General features: G+C 36.4%; 1 protein-coding gene across 1 annotated transcript in view; it reads right to left on the bottom strand.

Annotated features, from left to right (window-relative positions):
* Positions 1-8315: 8315 nt before the first annotated feature.
* Positions 8316-21891, bottom strand: part of glra4a (glycine receptor, alpha 4a) — a 49715-nt gene continuing 36139 nt past the window's right edge. The window contains exons 6-9 of the mRNA XM_087798557.1: positions 18321-18458; positions 17976-18190; positions 14386-14535; positions 8316-8974 (exon numbers count right to left, since the gene is read on the bottom strand). Of these exons, the coding sequence (XP_087654683.1) occupies positions 8678-8974; positions 14386-14535; positions 17976-18190; positions 18321-18458 (800 nt within the window). The 3' untranslated portion in view covers positions 8316-8677. The remainder of the gene's footprint in view (positions 8975-14385; positions 14536-17975; positions 18191-18320; positions 18459-21891) is intronic.

Below are 21891 nucleotides of genomic sequence, written 5' to 3' on the forward strand. Positions count from 1 at the left end.
GTAAAAAGAAGATAAAAAAGGTAAGTTTACCATCGTGATGAAATGTATTTATTCATGTTAATGATCTAATGTTTATATATTTGAATCTACTGTATGCTTTAGTTGAGCGGAGCAACTTGGGTTTGATGTGACTGTTGAGAAGGTTTGCACTCATTTCGAAACTACTTAGTTTAACAGTTGTGGTGAGCTGCGAGGGCTGTCAACTGATAGGTGAGATGTAGGGGCCGTTGTTGCAGCATTCGTTGGGTAATGTTGCTTAAGAGTGCAGCATACATGTCAGAATAAACTGTAAAGGAAGCATAGTGGATCAAGAGTCAGGACCTTTGATATTTTTTTGATATTTTACCTTTTTTTTTCATACAGTATACATTCTTCTTCTGTGATCATACTTAATTATTTGGGTCTAATGGTGGATAATTTATTCTTTTAATGGCCTTGATCTTGCAGAGGAATTCTGTATTTTTAAATATCGCAGATGTACATTTCAGAGACTTATTCATCTGTTTTCATTTAACGGACATTAATGAAGTCGCAGAGGCATTTGATTAGATTTTTTTTGTTGATGGATGGTGAACTTTATTTGATAACCTCTTTGATCAATTGATTTTTGAGTTTTACTATGTGCGATAGGACTTGAATAGAATCAGGTTCAAGATTGGAACGCAGTTAAAGACATAGAAATATCACTACGCTCTCCTTTGTACATTTTTGAAACTTAGAACTGTTAGAACGATTGCCCCGTCCTTTTATAGGTTATAAAGTTTACTTACGATTACATAACATTTTTACATTTTTGTCTGTTTCTCAATAAATGTAGTATTGAATTCCTTTTCTGGCTTGTTTTCTGTTTTAATCGTAGGACTGACAAAAGTATCTCGTACAGACTTTCCAAAATGGATAATCTTGTTTACTAATGACTTTTTCTTTCCTTCAAATCTTGGTCCGTTTACCTAATTATTAACTGTAGAAACACACAATATGTTAAAACTAATTTTTATTTTAGTCTTCATTTTTTCTGGAAATGACAGTCAACGCTCCCAGGAGGTTTATTGAACCCATAAGAATCCATTAACGTCATCAGGGAAATACGTTCACCTGAGCTTTTGTTTTGTATAAAGAACAGTTTATTAATGAGGTGAAGGGAGTTTTCAGTGACGTTTTGAGCTTCAGACATGCATCTCTGTACATCACTAGATGATAGGTTAATGACTATATAAGACAACTGACCTAGTCTTCACTTGGTCTCAGTCTTCAACAGTTGGTGCAAACAAACATTATAAGAAAAGGAAAACCTATGCAAACATTGCATTCATTCATTATCAGCTTGTATTTGGCATTCATGCGATAACCTAGTATTTGGGAAAAAATAGAATTGTTCTTGCCCAGTTTTTAATTAGCAGGAAATGACCTTTTTCAATTGTCAAAGTATGTAACCTTCAGACGTGAGGTTGTTTTTACTCTTCCTCAAGATAACATTAGAACAATTTCCTTTGAATATATAAATATTCATGTTGGTCTCTGGTTGTTTCTTGATAAAGAGAAGTGGCATATTTAAGCAATTGTAGTACAGGTTTTATATATATATATATATATATATATATATACACAATTTTTTTTTTTGTTCATGCAAGCAATGCAACTTGATGGTAAGAATTCAAATGCTACTCTTTTCTCAAATGCTTTCAGTAACTTATTTTGAATTGGTGCCATTGAGCTGTGTCTTCCCTATGATAGAGCCACATAAATTTGTGTCAAACGATGAACTGCCACTCAAAGAAGCAGGCACGGCTTCTTATGAGCTCACACTTACACATCGTTTTCTCGATGTATACTTGTATGAGGAGATTTGACGACTGACTTCTGCTATAAACACAAAAATAAAACAAATAATGGATATCAGGCTTCAATTATTTAAAACTGAAACTCTATTTATTGCGTGCCAGCGTGTCTTCTTGTTTATACTATTGCAACAGTTTATTTTCGTGTCTAAACAAGAAGGAGTTGTCTCGCCTGCAGTTAGTACAAAACTCTGCAGTTAGAATTCTGACCTGCTCTAGTAGAAGAACTCACATTTCTCCGATCCTTAAAACTCTTCACTGGCTTCCAGTTTCTTTCAGGATCAACTTTAAAATTCTGGTTCTGACTTTCAGATCTATTCATGGTCAGACTCCTCCTTACATCACTGATCTGATCCAGCCTTACACCCCAGCTCGGGCTCTGAGGTCTGTGGATCAGAATCTACTGATGGTTCCTGAACACGTTTCTGGACCAGAGGAGAGAAATCCTTCCAGGCTGCTGCTCCTAAGCTTTAGAACGATCTTCCTCTCTCTTTGCGCTTTATGGAGTCTACTGACTCCAAGAAATATCTTAAGATATTCTTATTTGTGCAGGCTTTTCCCTGATTTTCTGGGACTCCTGTGTTTGTCTTATGTGTCTTGCCCTTTCAAAGCATGCATTTTAGCTGTATATTGTTTTTGAGAGGGACCGGGAAATATTTAAATAAGAAAATATTGTAATCCTATATAAATATATATATCCTGCCAGCAGTGCAAACTATTAAGAAGTTTTGGAGTGAGTATGACACCCCTCACATAGACGAACACCATCATGTGGATTTCCCATTTGCAATTTTCTTTACCAATTAAATCCTTGACTAGCTTCCTAGCAAAAAGTTGTGGAACCCTCTAAATGAGAACGGGACGAGCGTTTTCCAGTTCTCACAGACTAATTCCTTGTTACTCCTGTTTGCATACAAAACAAGTGCATACGGTTGTATCCATTATCCATTTAATACCCAACTGCCAGTTTGCTGGCTTCAGGGCTTCTCTCAGATGTAAGTGGTACAAAAAAGTAGAGGCAGACTTGAAATGTAGCCACATAGGATTTCCACGTATTGATGCTGAAAAGAGACGCTCTATAGGGATGGATAGTTTGTAACCTTGTTTTTTTTCTGCAGGGGTATTTTTTCAATTTTCCTAATTTAACATCATCAAACTTTGTTTTCATGTTTGTTATTTTAGCATGACAAAGTCCATGTAGAATTATCCACCCAAACTACTGCTATGGGGGAAAAAAAGACAGACAAACAGAACCACACATGTATGAATAAGTCAATTATATCAATAATCCCTCTTCGCTATTAAGCAGACGTTTGTTGCTCAAACTAGTGACAGGGTTTAACTGTTTTGAAAGGGATATATATACACGAGAGCAGTAACCTTAAAACAACATAAATGCTAGCGCTTTCAAGAGATGAATAAATGACGAATTGGAATAAATGGATCTCTAAATAAGAGATGATTTCAGATTGTATAGTCTATTTTAAGACACTGGAAGCAAGACACAAAAGTTTACAAAAAATCCCAATTATCTCTTGTTAATATATCGTGATAAGTCTTTATAAAAAAGAATAACACAAAATCATGATTTCAATATCTGTGTTGTTAAGGAACCGAGCTGTATTTGTAAACTGAAACTCAACGTCTCTTGACATATTCAACACATAAAAAAAAAAAAATGGCTGATGTCTGCATCAAACCACACTGTACAACAATGACAAATATTTGCATCATATCTGTGTATCTCTTACCTCAGCTGACATCCTGAGTGTTTGCATCCATAATTCTGTGTGTGGTAAGCACTTTCCTCTGTTTACACTCATACATTTTAAGGTGACATGTGTAGCATTATCTCATTAATACATCAGCGTCAAACCATTTTTCCCCCTTGGCTGCTTTTCCTTACTGGGACATTTCATGTTTTTTTTCTCCTATGAAGATTTATTTTTTAACAAGGAACTGTACTAAGCTTCACAGTCATGTAGAGGCCCGAAGGTCCAATATTATACTGCCTCATTTTGTTCAACCCAGGTTGGAAAAAAGGTATAATGAGGTAAAAAAAAATAACGCAGAGGGATACTATATGTGTGTGTGTTATCATTATATGACAGTTCTTGCCGCGACCCACACAAGTTTGTCTTTCTGCCGCGGTGGTTTGAATAAGTTAAAACATTCATTATAAAAGCTTAAGGAGTCATTTGGCTAGCCTTGTGTAGCTATCATTTGTATCCATAAGGTAGCAAAAGTACATCATTGATCGATGGATTATTGGATGATTTTTCTCAGTGTTACGTTGTCCTTTTATTCTGCTTATATTTTCATTTAGTTGTTGCCCCCTCCCTCTTCCCCAATGGCACACAGCTGATCAATTACCTGCTGGACTTCTTCCACCTCCAGACCCGTTTCCATAAGTTGGTAATTGGCTGTGGTTCTTCCTCATGTGTCTCTTCGCTTATCTTGGATTTTGTATTTTACCTTTTTGCTCTGATGCCTGAGTATTTAAGTTCTTTTTGAGAGTGTTTTATTCTGTTTTTTGTTCTATTTACAGATTACTCGTTTTGATCTTCGTTTCCTGTTAATTCCTAGAGTGGGTAAAGGTTTTGGTTTGGAGGTTGGATGTGTGTGCGATCTTGGACTCTAACTTTGTAATGAGATATGGACTCTTGTTGGTTTTTGTATTTGGACTTTGTTTAATGAAACTGAACCTTTGTATCACAACTTCTGTGTTTTGCATGAGACTCACTTGTTCTTGGTTTCTGTTCCATACAGTATACAATCATTTTGCTGTTCTTGAGTTCCATTTGGATTTAGGAAAGTTTTGAGGTATTTTTCTCTTGTATAGTTTGCTCACCCACCCAGCTAAAAATATTCCAATCTCCTGACTCTTTATAAAGGTCTCCCCTGTCTTAAATCTCGGCGAACGAGAGGTTACGAGAGCGGAGTCCATTATGACCTAATAATAGGCTTCATTCCTCCTCGAACCAGCTGTCATCATACCCTGCTTTGTTTATACAATGGGTCCCTTGGAGGTGGAGACTTAAAGGATTCATGACGAGCGGTGACAAACCTTGATGCTTGACCAATCACAGCTGAGTGGATGTGATTATGGTAAACAAGAGTTAGAGTCGAAAAATGAAGTGTTTTTTTTTCTAATGCAAGTGTTTCAATTTAACAAGTTTTGTACAAACACACACTGTGGAAGATGTCCAAGATGAATTTAAAATACACTTAAATAAACACATTTAGTCATATATTAATCTAATAAAAGTATCAATCTTGAAAATAGACTAACAAGAAGACACCAGTGTAAAAAAGTAGATGTAAAGTAACTGATGTTGAACAATATGAACCTTTTCAACAGATAGTCAACATAAAATGAGGTTGAAAACTAAACCCGGGCCATTGTTGACGATAACAAAGGTAAAATAACAGTCAAGTCTGAATTTAAATCATTAATTTAAACTGTTGAATGTCATGATTTGAAAGTAGAAAGTGATTCTATTTGGCAGGGAATGGAGGTATCAGGCAGTAATGATCGGAGGACTCTGGCTGCCCACTCAAAGCTCACACATCAGTTCTAGCTCTGGCACCGTTGACATTCAAGCTGAGATGAGGGCTCAGGTTGATTATCCCCAAGGAAAAGAGCAAGGACATGTTTGGCCGTGCTGACCAGAGCTTTGTCAAAGGCCTATTAGTGCGTCTCCTGCTTGACTTATGTTCAGTCAATGAAATGAGCAACACTTTTTATCTGTAATCGTCAGGAAAAGAAGAAAAAATCTATCAAAATGAATGAATATTTAGTCTAGCCATTTGTAGTCTACCTTCTATTGGACAATTTAAACACACATCCATCAGGTTTTTTTTTTTTACTTTCTCTGTTGTCATGTGACAGTCGAGGCTGTATGTTAAAGCCGTCACACACTTGTGATTTATATTGAAATGAAAGTTTCTTCTAAGCGTGGTTGTTCCAAGCCAAGGGTCTGTTTTATTGGAATCCATCAGTCATCCCATGTCCTCTGAACATTCTGTTGAGACATGCAGTTTTCCACAGAAAAAGAATGTGGTGAAATCTGAAGTCACTGGCACAGTTTGGTCCCTGTTACGAATTACAATAAACCTCTTTAAGTTAGAGTATAACCTGTGAATGTTCCAATGGAAAATCAGAATGTCAACAAAATATCAAAGGTTATACGTTCTTTTATTTGTATAGCAAGTTGTATAGCTGGCAAACAACTGCACTTGGTCAACCATTTAGGTCAGTTTTGACTTTACTTATTTGTTGAGATTGCAGATGTGTTGAAATGTGTTTTAATACTTAAATATGTTTTATAATGCATTAACATTTTATTCTAAATCAAAACAACGAAAGTATAAATATTTATAACAATAACTTTACCAAAATGAAAAAATAAAGCCAGAAAATTGCATTCTTTAACTGAACTAAGTGTTGAACAGCCATGATCGAAAATATAAAAATATATATATATTTTTTAACAATTTTAACGTATATATTGGTAAACAAAACCTATTTGGTCATTAACATTTTCATGAAATTTTTTTTTTGAAGAAATATTTTACAGTCCTCAAATCGGATGCAATTGATAACTTGTATTTAACGTATCATAAATCCCTCTTGCCACAGTCAGGGTTTCCTAATGTATAAAAAACAAAAACATTTTTAAATATACATATAGCCTTAGGCCCACATAACTCCGATATAAGTCACTGGAGACTGACAATGTCGTACCTCATCTTAATATTAGTTAGATCTTTTGTACAGAAAAAATATTTTAATAAGTCATAAAGTCATAAAAAATATGTAAGTTTTTTCAATTTCTTTTTATTGTGTGTGAGAAAGAGAATAGACTACACTCAAAATAAAAGCAGATTATTTCTGCCAAGGCAAAAGCCCCCAAACCATTGAAAGGCTTCGCCTTCACAAGGTCAGAGTAAATAGTTACAGGACGGTGATTAAATTTTCCTGAACACTTCTTTATTTTATAAATTAATTAATCGCCCCTTAGGTCTGAATGCAAGAGTTAAAAGACTTTTTGTTACTCTGCCTTTTGATTCTTCCAGTACCTCATTAAAGGAAAAAATAAATTAAATTATTATTTCATTTAAAATTCACTTTTAATCACATTAACATTTTGCCAATCGTTTAAAAAAGGTAAAATGTGTTTCCATCATATATAGACTTTTTTGGGGGTTCCTTCTGTATTTTGACTTGACAACCCCTAACTTCAGTCTCAGGATCTAATGTGGCCTCTTAGGAAATGTTATTTTTCAACTCTGGTGAATGTCAGTAGGTAGAAAATGCATGAAAATGCAGGGAATATACAATAATATCCACTCAACTAACAGTGGCTGCTTAAGTTGGGAAGAAACCAATTAGAAATAAGTGTTAACTGACTTTCTATTGTCTTTTTTAAGGTTTGTTGAAGTATTGTTGAATTGGATCTAGAGATCTTAAACATAACTTTTTTTTTTACTGTTAGCTACCTTTAAGAAAAGACTGTTGTGGTATCAGTAGGGATTGTATAGCCCTGTACAGCAGAGGCGGCCAGTAGAGTAGAAATGAAAACACAATAAACACACGGGTTCATATTACCCAGGGAATCAGGGAATCCAGAATGGCTGATTAGTCGCAGACAAAAGGGACCGTAGACTTCAGCTGCTCTGAATTCATTGTCCTTTGCAGTGGAACAGCAAACCCCTTTCAAACTCATTAGTTGATAAAACAACCCTCTGATTTCCTATTAAAAAACTAATTCGTCCTCCCTGACTGGTGAAGCCCCCCCACCCCCTCTTTCCTTCCCAAACCCCCCCCCCCCCCCCCCCCCCCCCCCGCCGTCTCTTCATGTGTTTCTACACCTTCCCAACTGTCGCTCAGGGAGAAGTGGCTATTATGCAACTTTAAATCCCGATGTGACCCCGACCCGCGTTCATTATGCAAACACGCTTCATGAACAGCCCTTTAAAAAAAAAAAATCCCTTCCAGAGTCAGGAACCACCGATTTGAACTGTTTATAAACATGCATTATACAGAATCCAAGGGTCTCCCTCAGCGTTTCTCTGTCGATTCCAAGCTGGAGAATCCATTAAAGCGCTGTAATAGAAATGTAATTGTGTCTCGTCCAGAATACCTGGGGTAGGAAAAGGAGAACATTTTGAATGGAGGGTTGAACAATATGGAGCAAACGAAGGAAATAAAGGTGCATGTCAATATCAGGGACCAAATGAAAACCTCTTTATTTTGTCAGAATAATATTTTATTTAAATTTAGTCAAAAGAAAAACATAGTTGTGCTTTGTGCGGTTGAATGAAACGGCTTTTTTTTATGTACAATTTTTACACTCTTATTTATAATCAAGATATAAGTAGCTAAATATCACAACATACTGGATGTTCACGAATTTCAAAGACCCCTTTTCGAACCTTTGACCCCCACCCCGCCCCCCAAAAGTACCCTTTTATTAAACCAAATGTTTTAAAAAAGAAAAAATGTATATCATTTCCAAAAAACATTCATTCAAATTCAAGTCAGTTGTGTGGCCTTAAGCCAGGTTTAACTTAACCCGACTCGAAGCAGAGTCCAATATAAGGGTAATGTACCGACCGTACCGGAAGATTTCTGGATAAACCAAACCATATATGAGCGAGCAATCAAAAAACGGCAACCTGAACACGCAGCTTTAACTTGTCTTACAGGCTAAGTCACTCCCGATCCTGAAGACGCACCTGAGCACAATTCTATCCAGATGTTTCTGACGAAGCACAAGCGCTTCCGACACATTTTTCTCATCATCAACCAGATCCTATCTTTTCGTTTCAGAGCTTTACAAATTTGCGTGGATGTCCTCATGTCGTAGAACCTTGTAGGTGATCCAGTAGAAGATGTTGAATATTAGGAAGCTCAGAGGAAAAAAAGCTCTTGATATGGTGTCAATGCGTTTAGCCCGGTCCACGAAGCGCTTGTGAAGAACATCTCCGTCGTGACAGACGGCCTTGGGAGGGGGAGGAGGGGTGAAAACGGTGGACCCGTCCACTGTCGGAATGTCCTTGTTCTGCAGGCAATGACCCAGTCCATAACCTCGGAAGTAAAACCCCCTGCTCTCTCGAACCAGATCTTCTTCCTGTGAAGTGAAGCAGACGGAACATTGTCAGAATTCCCTTCATTTAAAGCAGGGGTCTCCAAACCGGTCCTTAAAGGACCGGGGATGGTGAAGGTTTTTGTTCCAACCCCTGATTTAAAGCTCTTTTTTCGTCACGGGCTTATCCCTCGACGCATCAGGAGTGTGGCTCAAAAGGTCAGGATCACATGACTGAATCTCAAAGATGAAGGTCTTGATACACTGTTTCTGACTTTGTGAGTCATCAGACATTCCCCTGTTTCGTTCCCATGTTTTACCCTTTACACGTTCAAGACAAAGCGATGGACAACAGGCGCTTTCCAGGATCTCCCACGGTTGACTGAACACTCCATTTCCCCCGAAGATGCAGACCATGGATATCGTTTGCTCTTACGTAACCAGCATCAACAGATGGAAGAGCCATTCTAAGTACTATATTCTTGTTCAAACTGGTGAAGAAATTACATGAGATTGATAGAAAATTAGAAAAAATTGGATATTCCAAACACCTGGTATGCTTCTATGAACATAAATAGTACTAACAGTTGACACAGCAAAATTGAATATGCCTATACAACTGCCTACTGTTTAATGTTTGGAAAGACAACTTTGGTTTGTGAAGCTTTTTTAATCAATTATACACACATAGGTTGGAAAATTGAAATCTAGTGGCTTTCCAGACAATTTTGCTGATGCGTAAATTTCACAAAAACAATTTTGTAAAACAGAAAAAAAAGAAGTTTGAAAATTCAACAAAGACCTTAAGCATTCCATGGGCAATAAAAGTAGAACATTTAGACTGTCCAGTTATTTTATCTTGAGGGTATCAAAGTAGGTCAATAAGATCTTCATAGGTAACCATGAATAACGGGGTATAATATAAGCTAAGGAACACATCTATGTCAACAATTTTGAAGAGACTTTCAATAACAGTAAAACTTTAAATAAAGAAATTTTGATTGTTGAAGAACAAACGAATCAAGTCTACAATAATAATTCGACCATTATAAGGCCCAGTTTGGTAAATATACACTTTTCTCTTGAGTGTGATTGAAAAACTTTTTATTTTAATATTTAATGTACTTTATTTCCATTAGCCATGCCATTAAACATTAGACAGATAAAGAAACAAGTTTCATATTAAAATTCTAAAACTTTAGATAACCTAAAATTTACATTTAAAAACCGCTCACAGAACAGACAATTAAATATCTTTAAAAAATAATGAAGTTTAACAATATAGTCATCGTGAGTTGCCTGAATGTGTGGTTTAACCAGACAGCTGTTTCATGTGTACATAACAATTTAGATCATTAGTTAATCGTAATAAATGTGGGTAACAGTAGCAACACAGTGATTGAAAGTTCTTTGTTAAACCACTGTTGTGTAATTTACTTTCAATAAAGAAGGGGTTGAGGATAAGCTTAGCTTGTGCTAGGTTTCCTGCTAACCAAAGACTCAAAATGACTCGATATGAAAATTGAAAAACCAATATCTGATAATAGGCTTTCTCACAAGTTCTTTAAGAAAAGCCAGACACCGAACAAGACCCATCTGAGACACTAACTTTAATCATCTAATTACTTCTGAAGCTTTTCTCCTCTAAAACGTAGGTCGGCGGTCATCTCAATTACGTAACAGCAAAGGGAAACTGCAATTTGAAATGATCAATCAACAAATTAACCTCCATCCCTCTTTTCTGGCACTTTTCAAAGTTGCTGAATGACAACCCTTTCAAAATTCCTATTAATAAAAAGTCATGATCTCGATATTTTAAAGCCAGCTGGGGGAGGAAGATGATGAATGGCAGGATGGTCGCTATCCGACAGTGGATAAGACACAGTTCCCGCCCTCTGCGTCAAATATTAATAGACACGTAGCTTAACTTTGACAGCTGTACGTTCCACTTTTGAGAGGGAAAATGAGAATGCTGGATCTAAATTTGGCCATTTTTTTTTTTAATCCCGTAAGTGAGATCTGTTCATCTTACTCTTGACTGATCTCAGGCCTGTATGCCCAACGAGCTGTTTCTGTGAATAAAGCTTCATTTTGATTCAAATTGTTTGTGCAAAGTTCTTTATATTTACTAAAAAGCCAAAGCTTATTTGCAGCTTTGGGTTATTCAACAACACCCTGTGATGCCCTTTGTAACTTAATGAGAAATTATGCGTTCAAACGAGTCAATTTAATTTCCTTAAGGCCCAAAAATATGCATAAAAACGGATGATTTCAGAATTAACTTGCATCTTTGTCACAGCCTCGACTGAGATCAACGCAAGAAATCAGTGCTTCTGACTCTGGTCATGTTTTCCCTCTATCTTCAAATAAATGTGGTAAAACACGAAAACACTTGATAAGTAAATGCGTAAAACTTTGTAGACAATTGAACAACTTTACAAAGTTAAGACCTTTAGATAAGAGAGAGAAAATGATTACAACATGGTAAAAATAGCATTAAACTTTAAGGACAAATGGGGGAGTATGTTTAAAAAAAAGAAAACCTTTGGAAAATATGAGGTTTCACCTCGGGGTAAAGGAAAAGGTGTCAAAGTTAATTGGATATGATAATACTTGGATAAAGAGGCAGAGACGCTGAACGAAAGGGCAGGACTAACGGGACTGGAACAGCACAAAGTGGACTTGGATGTGGGAAAGGTGCCAGGGAAAAAAAAAAATCAGGTTTGAGGTGAAAGTTGCAGGACAGAATCAATTTAAAAAGGCTGGACAAAGCTGAAGGTCGGGGTTGATATTTTTTCAGCTTTATTTTTACCCTGGCCCAGATGTTGCAGTGCTGATTCAGACTCCGGTCGGTCGTGTTGTTTTCGACAGTTTTCCGCAATGACTCGACACTTCCCGAAGAACAGGAAAGATCCTCCGTTTAAAATAAAACAAACAATTTAGCAAAAACATTTTCTGACCAGCTGACACTGAAAACTAAATCACAGATTTATGACATCTCTATATCAACTCAAAGACAGTCTTTTTTTTATTGTTCTGCACAAGCAATGATGAGGTTTTTGCTGCTCCAGGATCAAATCTGAAGCTCAATTGAGCTCAGGTCAGGTGTCAATGAATCTCAGATGGACAATTTGTAACCTCTAACTCTGGCTCAGTGGGAGTAATAGTGCAGCCGACGTGGTTCAGGGGAAATCCTTTTCTCTACACAGCATCATTTTATCTCATTTTTATTGACACAGCAGGGCAGACTGCCCAGTAAATCTGCCAGACACTCACTACTTTACTGTGCCTCAATTTTTGCGACTCTGCCCAAACACTGAGCCACTTACTCTGATGTCGGAGGTGTTTTTCTCAAGTGACTTTACCCTAAAGAATTTTGAGGAACGCTGCTTTTTGATTCCTGCAAGAATAAAGTTACGAGGACAGTTGTGAATCTCATCTGAAACCTTTATCCGAAAAAGTTATCCGCTGACCTCCTCCTCCCAAGACATGCTGTACTTTCAGTCTGGGTCACAGGGTAATTTGAAAGAAGTCTGAGACATTGAATCCGAGTGAGCCCACCTTGTCTGGAATTTGTGAATTAAATCTTCACATTCTCGCACTTATTTCTATATTTCAGACTGGTAAAGCCTGACTGTCTGTTTGAACCAAGCTCCATACAAAAAAGTGTTATGTTGTTGAGTAAGTCACTTAACCCCTGATTGGCCCTTACGGTTGAGTTGGCGTTTCCAATGAGAAGTATCTCACCAGCCTTGAGATCTCATTGAAACTCCGCTGGTCACGGCGAGGTCTACTCATCAGAGTCATATTTATCAGAGATGTCCACGCAATTTCAACCAATTCCGATCTTCTCGAGACCAAAAAGAGCAAGGAGACCTCGCAGTGACGGACAATGCTTTACTGGTGGAGAAGTCGCAAAGACGTTGTTGCAACTTCCACAAGGGGTCAGTCGCAGCCACTCGGAGACTAAATATTTACGGAGATGTCCCATAGAGATCTTTGAGATCTTAGTTTCTGGTAAGTCTCTAGAAGTCCTATGTGTGTATTGGTTGTCACATTGCTAGAAGACGTCTCCTCTGGTGAGAGCGCGAGTAATTTTTAGCTTTGCTAAAGTTTCCATTACAGTAATTTGATTACTGCGACATGCCTATGGGATTTGGTGATTGGATGGAAGTGAGAAAGTCTGAGTATTTGTGCCATAGAAGCCCCCACTGTAGTAGCAACACTTGCACCCATCCGAGAGAGTAATGTATAGAACCGGTGCGGCTTTTCTGCCCAGTAATAAAACCAGAGCAGTACCCCCTAAAACTGAGGAAATGGGACCCATTACTTGCAGTGATGGACTAATGAAGCTTCATGGAGAAGTTTCCTATTTTTTTTTATATCAGTAGGTGCCCTTAGTTAAATTAATGTAGGGATAATCTATTAGAATGACTGTTGACTAGTGATGGGTTGATGAGGTCTCATGATACAGCAGTTTATAGTGAAGACACTGAATCATGATACAGTGTCTTCATTTTTAAAGGCCACTAGATGGCACTCTCTGCTTTATAATGTTTGTTATCATGAGGCCTTATATATCCATCACTACTGTTGACTAATTAAAGATTAGATAGTGCTATATAGTAGGCTTTGAAGACAATGATGCTGTTTAATGATGCTTTTTCAACCCATTAAAATTGACTAGATCACCCTTAGAGTAACCTCACCGAACTACTAGGTAGAAACTCTAAGAACTATTTACCATCCAATGTTGATGCAAATCTAAGTAATTTGTCAGTCTTGTTCTTTTTCTGTATAGACTAGTTGTTTAAATCAACAGATTATAGATCAGAGAGTGACATCTAGATGGCTCTGAAAATAAGGACAGAGCTTCATGAACGGTCATCAACCCATCCCTAGACTTGGTTTCGAAAATGGAACACTTTGCTTACAATGAAGTAAATATTCTTGACGTCTTCCACTGCTAATGCAATTGCCTTGATGTCAGTGAATTAAAACTAATATTTATTTAAAATACATTTTCTGTATCAATAATGTGTTTTACAGCAAAAATACTATCCAAACAAGATTTAATAAAAGAACATTATTGTTTTTGTGTACTCTACTTGTCCATAGTGAATCAAGCAGTGATAGACCATGATGGTGCCAGAGCGCCATAAGGAAGGTCCAGAGGCAGTTTCCTTATGTCAGTGGTAAGAGCAAAAAGAATTGCAAAGGTTTTTCACAGGTCACTGCTCACATAATAGAAACAGTCCGATCTAAATCATGTAGATTGACAGCAGGCTGGAATGTATGGACGCTGTCAGCTCCCGAATACACAGCACTCCCGATAACATAGGGCAATATGTCAACGTTACGCTCTCTGACAAGGACTGCGGTGCAGTTTTTAAGAGTCCGCCACGATGTGTGACACCATGCATCATGTATGTTTTATTCTGCAGGATTACACTTACTATTCTCTGCTGTCGCTGCTTTTTCCTCAGCCTGATGAATTCCTTGTGTTGCCTTGAGACAAAGTTGACGGCTGCGTATTCCAGCAGGGCGGCGAAGACGAACAGGAGGCACACGGCCATCCAGATGTCAATAGCCTTCACGTAGGATACCTGAACAGACGAGCGATTGAAGTCAATGGGTATTGATAACTCTCATTGGTTAAAGTCAATACAATGGGAAATTCAATGAGCCAGTGAGACGTGGGTCATTAGGGTCATAACATAGACTCAGAAAGCTCTGTACATAAGAATGTCATGTCACTTAACATTAACAGCAATTACTACTATAGAATGAACTCTCCATTATTTCTATCTTCCATGAAAACTTTGGTGATATAGACGCCTGTGTTTTCCTTTTTTAAAACTGTGTATTTAGCTCAAAAAATTGACCAAACGTCAAAAGTATTTTTATTTTTTTTTTCTATCTATATGTATATCATATTGGTTATAATGCAAAATGTTATTTTTAGTGTTGCTAATTGTGGCACCACTGATTGAGGGATTAGTACTAAGAAAGAATTTTCAAAAAGTAGTTTAAACATGACTTATGTGCGTTACTACACCATGTATTTAAAGGCAAAACACAGCATAAAAAATACTTATATATAAAAATGGAAAGACTTCCACTCATTTGCGGAAGATTTTATATTTTTCTTTTATCACTCTATTTGCACAATTGAGCCTTGACTTGCCACAGGATTTTCTTTTATTTATAGACACGATTTATAATTGAAGTTAGAGAGCACATGTTCCTAATGGAGGTCATATTTTTGTTTGTAGTCTACGACTGCAGAGGTTAAACAAGCTTATCTCTGTGGTGAGTTAGCTAACCTGAGGTAAGAATACTGCTTTGCTAACTGTTGTTTGTCTCCACTATTACATTTGTTTTTTTGTGTGTTTTAAAAACATTTATTTTGTTTTGCGAGAAAGTCAAGATAATAGGGGTGTGTATTTGCAAGAACCTGGCCACACAATATGTATCATGATAAATGGACTACGATATGATATATTGTGATACTGTAGGAACAAGGATATATTTGTTGTATAGCTGGAGTACTTGACTCTGGCGTGGCAGAATTACAGATCACTAAAGTGCTTTTATTTGTTATGAAAGAAAATATGTCCAAAAAACAGCTTGACTTGAATGTATCCTCTCATTCCCAGTCATCACCAGGATCTAGAAGAATTTCATTGTTCCATTATCCTGCAGAAGACTTAATGACTTCTGCCATCTAATATTTAATTAAATCCAATCATTTTATATTAAACACACTTTATTGAACTTTAAATCATTAAAGCAAGTAAGAAAAAGATAATGTGCTGTATCATACATTTTTTTTTACAATATAGTACTGTATCGTTATTCTTTTAACACCCCTACAAGAAAAACGATTGTCACACTGAGATGCTTACTCGTGTTGATAAATATATCAGTAAAATAATAAGTAAAAGCAAAATCAAAGTAAAAGACATTTTAGAAAGCATCTTGTTTCATTCCATTTGCACATCATTTGAAGCCTTTTATTTAAAATTAAAGTTTCAACACATTGTAAGGTAGTAAAGGAGAGAAGAAAAAATGTAATTTAAAGCAAATGTAGTAAAAGTTAAACCTTAAACATTTAAAAAAAAAGGTGGAATGACTCCACCCCTCTGATAGAATGGATGGTTCTTATCGACCCCGTTATAGTAGAACACTGCTTACATAGATCACAATAATCCATTTACAATTCACCGTAGCGTAAAATACTTTTTCAATTCCTGGAGGTTATAATGTTTATTGATTTTCTTGGGGTTAATTCTGTTCATTACATGCATGTTTGTTACACCTGCATGTTAGTCCATAAGGGTAATCTATGATAGCTATTCTAGCATACATTCAGACGTTTCGATTTCTTCATGTGATTGTAGCAATAACAGGGCAGGTAGCAGACAGTTATACGTGGCTCTTGAAGATTCTTCTGTTTCTTGTTCTACCCTGAACATGAATTTATCATATTTTCCGTGTTGGATCTTGATGTACTCTGAGTCAGCGCAGGTTGATAATATTGATTTTTAACTGGTTGCTAAGCACACAAAATGAAACCTACCAGAAACAAAATGGATTTCCCTTGAAATCCATAGAACTGAGCGTCATTAAAGATCTGCTCGTTCTGCCTGGTCTATGCTACGTGTATTAACCTGTTGTAATGAAGTCTTCAAAGGATGATAGAAAATGAAGGGTTTTTCATGATCTATACAACTATCATGTTGTTGCTGCTGTAGGCAGGAGGACTGTCGCTATGGTAACCCAGTCTCATCTAACATCATAAAGCAATTATGGACTTCAGCGGGCCAATCAGGAATATGTGCTTCTGTGATGATCTCAGTCCGTCCTGACTTTGTTTTTTATTGGAAGGACACCGTATCCTTTCCAGCTTGTCTTTTTCATCCCAGTATAACATGTCCTCAGATGAACCCCTTCTTATTTGGAAATCTCTTCAATAGAAGAGCCAAACAATGTGTGCAAATGCTAGATTTACTGTAAATACAGTTCATGATTGGAATTAAGAGCACCACCTTTTCTTTAGGAATGATAATAACAATCCTTTGTATCATTGTATAAAAAGATACTTTGCTTTAAATGTCACTTTCGCAGACCAATTATCCAACAAGCAGTGTTGGCTGCTCAACCACAAGATATTGAGGATACGGTTGAAGCTTTTCTATATTTAAGGCCAAGAGAACTCTTGGCCTTAAATGTAGAAAAGGCCCTATAGAAACGCCCTGGCAGACAACTGGCCAACTATATGCATTTAAATATATGTCATGGAATATTTCTCCTTCACTGGATTTATTCTCTTAAAAAACAAAACACAGCTGCATTATAAGCTGCATGCAGAACCGCGGAGTGAGAGTTTCTCAAAAAGATTTTATGTCGTAAATGAGGACATAAGAACTAGGACAAGATAGCTAAGGTATTTTGAGAAGACCTACATTTTATAAAACCTAAGATTTCTGTATCAACATCTTTTTTTACCCGACAACAATACACATAAATATTACTTTCCGTATTCTCATTCCCAGCCTATCCCAGCTACTTTGGGGTGAGAGGCAGGGGACACCCTGGACAGGGAGCAAACCTATCGCAGAGTACACGTATAGACAAAAAACCACTCACTCACACACTATTTTTTTGTATCATGGGATGAATATGATCAATAGAACAATATATTTTTACTAATTTTGCCGGATACTACAGTATATTAAAGAAAATCTGCATATTTTAACGCATTTTTTTCGTTAACGACAATTTACATTTGCTGGATATTTTGATCTTTTTAATGAATAATTGATTTCCAATGTCAAATATTTCTGAATTCCTTATCAGAGTTTTACCTGGAAGTGTTGCAAAATAGAAACTTGAAGCAAGATTTAAATAACTTGTATTTAATTTACTTGAAATTGAAGTTTTTTACTTTATTCATGTTGTGTATTTAGAATGACATTGCAATCTTCCGATTTAGAACTGTTACTTTTATTATCCGAGAAGTAAAGATCCAGAAGTGACCCACCTTTGGCAGTGAGGCCCTGGAGCCCGAGCTCTGAGTGGTCATCGTCAAGACGGTGGTGATGCCCAGGCCCACTCTGGCTGGTGCGGCGTCCATGTTGATCCAGAAAGACACCCATGAGAGGATGACGATGAGGAGGGAGGGGATGTACATCTGAATCAGGTAGTAGCCCATCTGGCGCTCCAAGTGGAACTTCACTTCGATGCAGGTGAATTTGCCTGGACGTGGTCACACACAAACACTTTTATTTAAATAAAATATATATATAATATAATAATAATAATATAATAATATTCTAGGAAATACAACTGTTTTAAAATACGTGGTTGATGATCCCTGTTGTCGTACCTGTGTTGTAGTACTTGGTGCAGTAACCTAGGTCTTTCTCTTCTTTCAGCACAAACTGTGGAAGAGTGAGGTCCTCAGCCACCTGCACCGGGCTCTCGGCCAGCCACTCGAAGATCAGGTCATTCATGGTGTAGCCGACTGTTGGAAAGGCAATACAGTACAATTTGAATTCAAATCACAATTTAAACATGAACCCTAATGCTTTACAGTTTTAATGTTGACTCATGCAACACACATTTTGCATAATACTGATGCCTTTTTTGTATATTCCGTGATCTAAATTATGGGTATTGTTATAATTAGGTTAATGGTTTATCTGCTCTTAAGTTAATTCAAGGTCTGATGAATATAAACATATTATTGGTAAAACTAAAAACCTAGTTAATCTTTGTTGTGATGTGATAAAATATATTTTAAATGTACTGATGAGATCAAAAAGCATTAATTGGTAATTTTCTCAAAATTAAACATTTTTATATTTAATTAATATTTTAATTAAAAATCCTGAATGATGAATGAAAATAAAACTAACTCAATGGGCTTTGGTTAAGGTTTAAGAAATCAATAAAAACATTTGAGATAATACATAATAGGTTTTGGAAAGTATACTAGGAAGTATTTAAAAATGTTTAAATATAATTAAAGATGTCAAGGGGCCACTTTATAGTTTCCCATTGATATGTAAACTTCATGTTTTTGGTTTACAGCGTTATTTTAAGGGAAGAAGGAAAACATGTTACAAAACGCTGTAGAACTCAGATGTTTAAATTTGAATTACATAGGTGAGCTTTTTTAGAGCTAAACTGCAGGTTCAATTCCTCAGCAAAAGAATGAGGTAAAATTGTCTTATACATATGTCTTTGAAGGAAGAATCTTGAATTACAGTTAACATTATTAGAAGTTATGGGACGAATAAAACCTGCAATTTTGAATTTCTTTGAAGAAATTCTGACCTACAGAAAGATGACACTTGAATAGTTAATAACATTTCACTAAAACGAAAATCCAAAGTGGATTCATTTATTTTTTAATCACTTGTTCCACTTTCATAGTTCAATATATTCTGGGGTTCAAGTACCATGATCCTCCGTTTGTCCATCATAAATAAACTAATTACTCGGTGAGGATGATGTAACGTTCTACTCCGACCAGCCACCCTCTGCCATCATGTTTGTCACCAGAAAGGTCACAGCCATCATCTTGTGCAGCACATAATCTTGAAGGTTACAAAATAACACGGGAGGATACTGATGACATTGGGAATGGTGAAAGCACTAAAAAGAAAACCTGATTAAAGCATGTAAAGCTGCCAGTGTAAATCTTAAGACTATATAACAATAATTCATATCTAGTAGATATTTGTGCCGGTGTCTACACCACTTACATTTTCACATGATTTGCATCATCTTTGTGTATTCCTTCGTCACTACCTGATTATTCCAAAGTTGTATTAAATATGCATCGGCATGCGGAGAGAATGCAGAATTCCCTACACATCTTAACAATACCGAAGTCTCCCGGGACTCTTTAGGCCCCAAGATACAAAGACATCAATTATTCAAGGTGCTATAACCAAGGCTGGCCTGACTGACAAGCGAAACAGCATCGCTAAAATACACTTATCATGTTCATGAGCTAAATCCACTGTCATCTATACATTCCCCGGTAAGAAGCAAGAATGCTAATGCAATCCCTGGTTTCCCCGTCTTTCCTGATGAAGGCTTCGGCTACACAATTAACCAAATGATGTAAACGTAATTCACACGGCTGGATCTGTTAAGTGAATGATACCACTTTATATTTCATGTTTAAACACTGTGTCATCTACGCTTGGATGTAGAGATTTGATGTCTCTGACTTGCTTTTCACTTACGGTGTATCGTTAAAGTGTGAGTTTCAGTGGACAGCAACAGCTCAAGGCAACGAGTATAAGCTGCAGATATGGGACTTTGATGTGCCAGAATGAGGCAGATTCTTATGGTTGGATCTAGTTATATATAAACATAAGCCTTCGGCGTGCAAGACCAGAAAAGTCGATTGGCCTTGGCGCTCATAAACAGCTAAAATAATACTTCTATTTTTTTTTTTTCCTTTCTATGGCATCGGACGCTTCATCTCTTCCTCAAGTTACACTTGCAGTAGCAGCAGTAAAAGGAGGTGAGAAGAAGGGAATCGCACCCTTGGGTTGTAAGCTAGCCCTTGTCATCCCAAGGCTTCTCAACAGGGTTTAATAAGGAAGGATTTTGTGTAATTGCAGCTGGCTTTACACTAACAAACCAAGGCTCAGTAATAAACGGGTATTATTGGTGGTTGGAACCAACATTGTACAAAATAATTGGCTAGACAAATGGTCTTTCACATATTTTAACAATTCTGATGCAAAATACAACTTTTTGGAGAATAAGTTGGTGTTACCCTGAAGATACCAAAATGATAAATCTTTAAATATATGGACGGATGACGAATAGACATTTAACTGAACTACTTGATGATCAATTAGAAGTAAAATACACTTGGAATAGAAGGCAGAAGATGGAGATAGTGATAGGCTGAAGCTTTGTGAATCATCCCATTTTTTAAAGGTCAGATATGGCGCCCTCAGTTTAGTCATTTTATGTTTCAAGATTAATCGTCTATAATTTTAATTGATTAAGATTCCAATTTGTACATGTTGTTTGGTGTTATTAAGATTGTATGTATTGTATTATTATTATTATAGTTTTTTCCTTTGATATATATTTGTATTTTGTCACGCCTTGCACTTTGTTCTCTTATTTGCCCTCTGTTATTGTTTTTATGAATATATTGTCTGCTGTGTACTGGAAACCGAATTGTCATATATATTAATACACATTTTCAATTATCACTTCTATTAAATTTCAAGTTTCTGCCAATTGATGAGTTTGATGGGACTAACATTGTAACTAAAACTCCTTTCTCTTTTTCTGACCTAATGAATGGCATTGGAACTCACCTGAAAAAAAATCTACCTTGTGCGTATCACAGACATTTAACATATATATAATATATAATATATTAAAAATATTACTGACAGAACGTACTTCAGTCTGTTAAAAATGACAGAAATGGTTGCAGCTATGAGACTGTAACAATTATTTAATTGATTAATTATATTAATTGAGTGGCAAAATTATACTGACAGAACATCAGTTATTTTATGATTAGGTTTCAAAAGTATTATTACTGAGATCTATTAAAAGACAACACCCATTCCTAGCTATGAACACAAAGTAAAGATCGTCTTATTTTTTCTTGGTACGATAAGCCTTTGTAGAGTCACAATCATTTGAAATGCGCGTGTAAAATCCAGTCGGCAGCGTGACTAAAGGGCAAACAGAAAGGTTTTTCCTATTCCTCAAAATTCAAAAGGATTCTTCAGCATCCGTTTGTAAGACAGAACTAATGGTTGTTGTTGGATATCTATGGCTAGAGAAGCAATATTGCTCAAATTGGTCGTATAATTGGGTTTTCCTTACGTCTGTTTGAGATAAAGTCACACAGGGCGAACAGAGCTACGTTCAAGGAAGATAAATATTTTGATATTTCGTAT

Source organism: Callionymus lyra, chromosome 9 (genome assembly GCF_982586985.1).
Source record: "Callionymus lyra chromosome 9, fCalLyr1.hap1.1, whole genome shotgun sequence".
Taxonomy (NCBI): domain Eukaryota; kingdom Metazoa; phylum Chordata; class Actinopteri; order Syngnathiformes; family Callionymidae; genus Callionymus; species Callionymus lyra.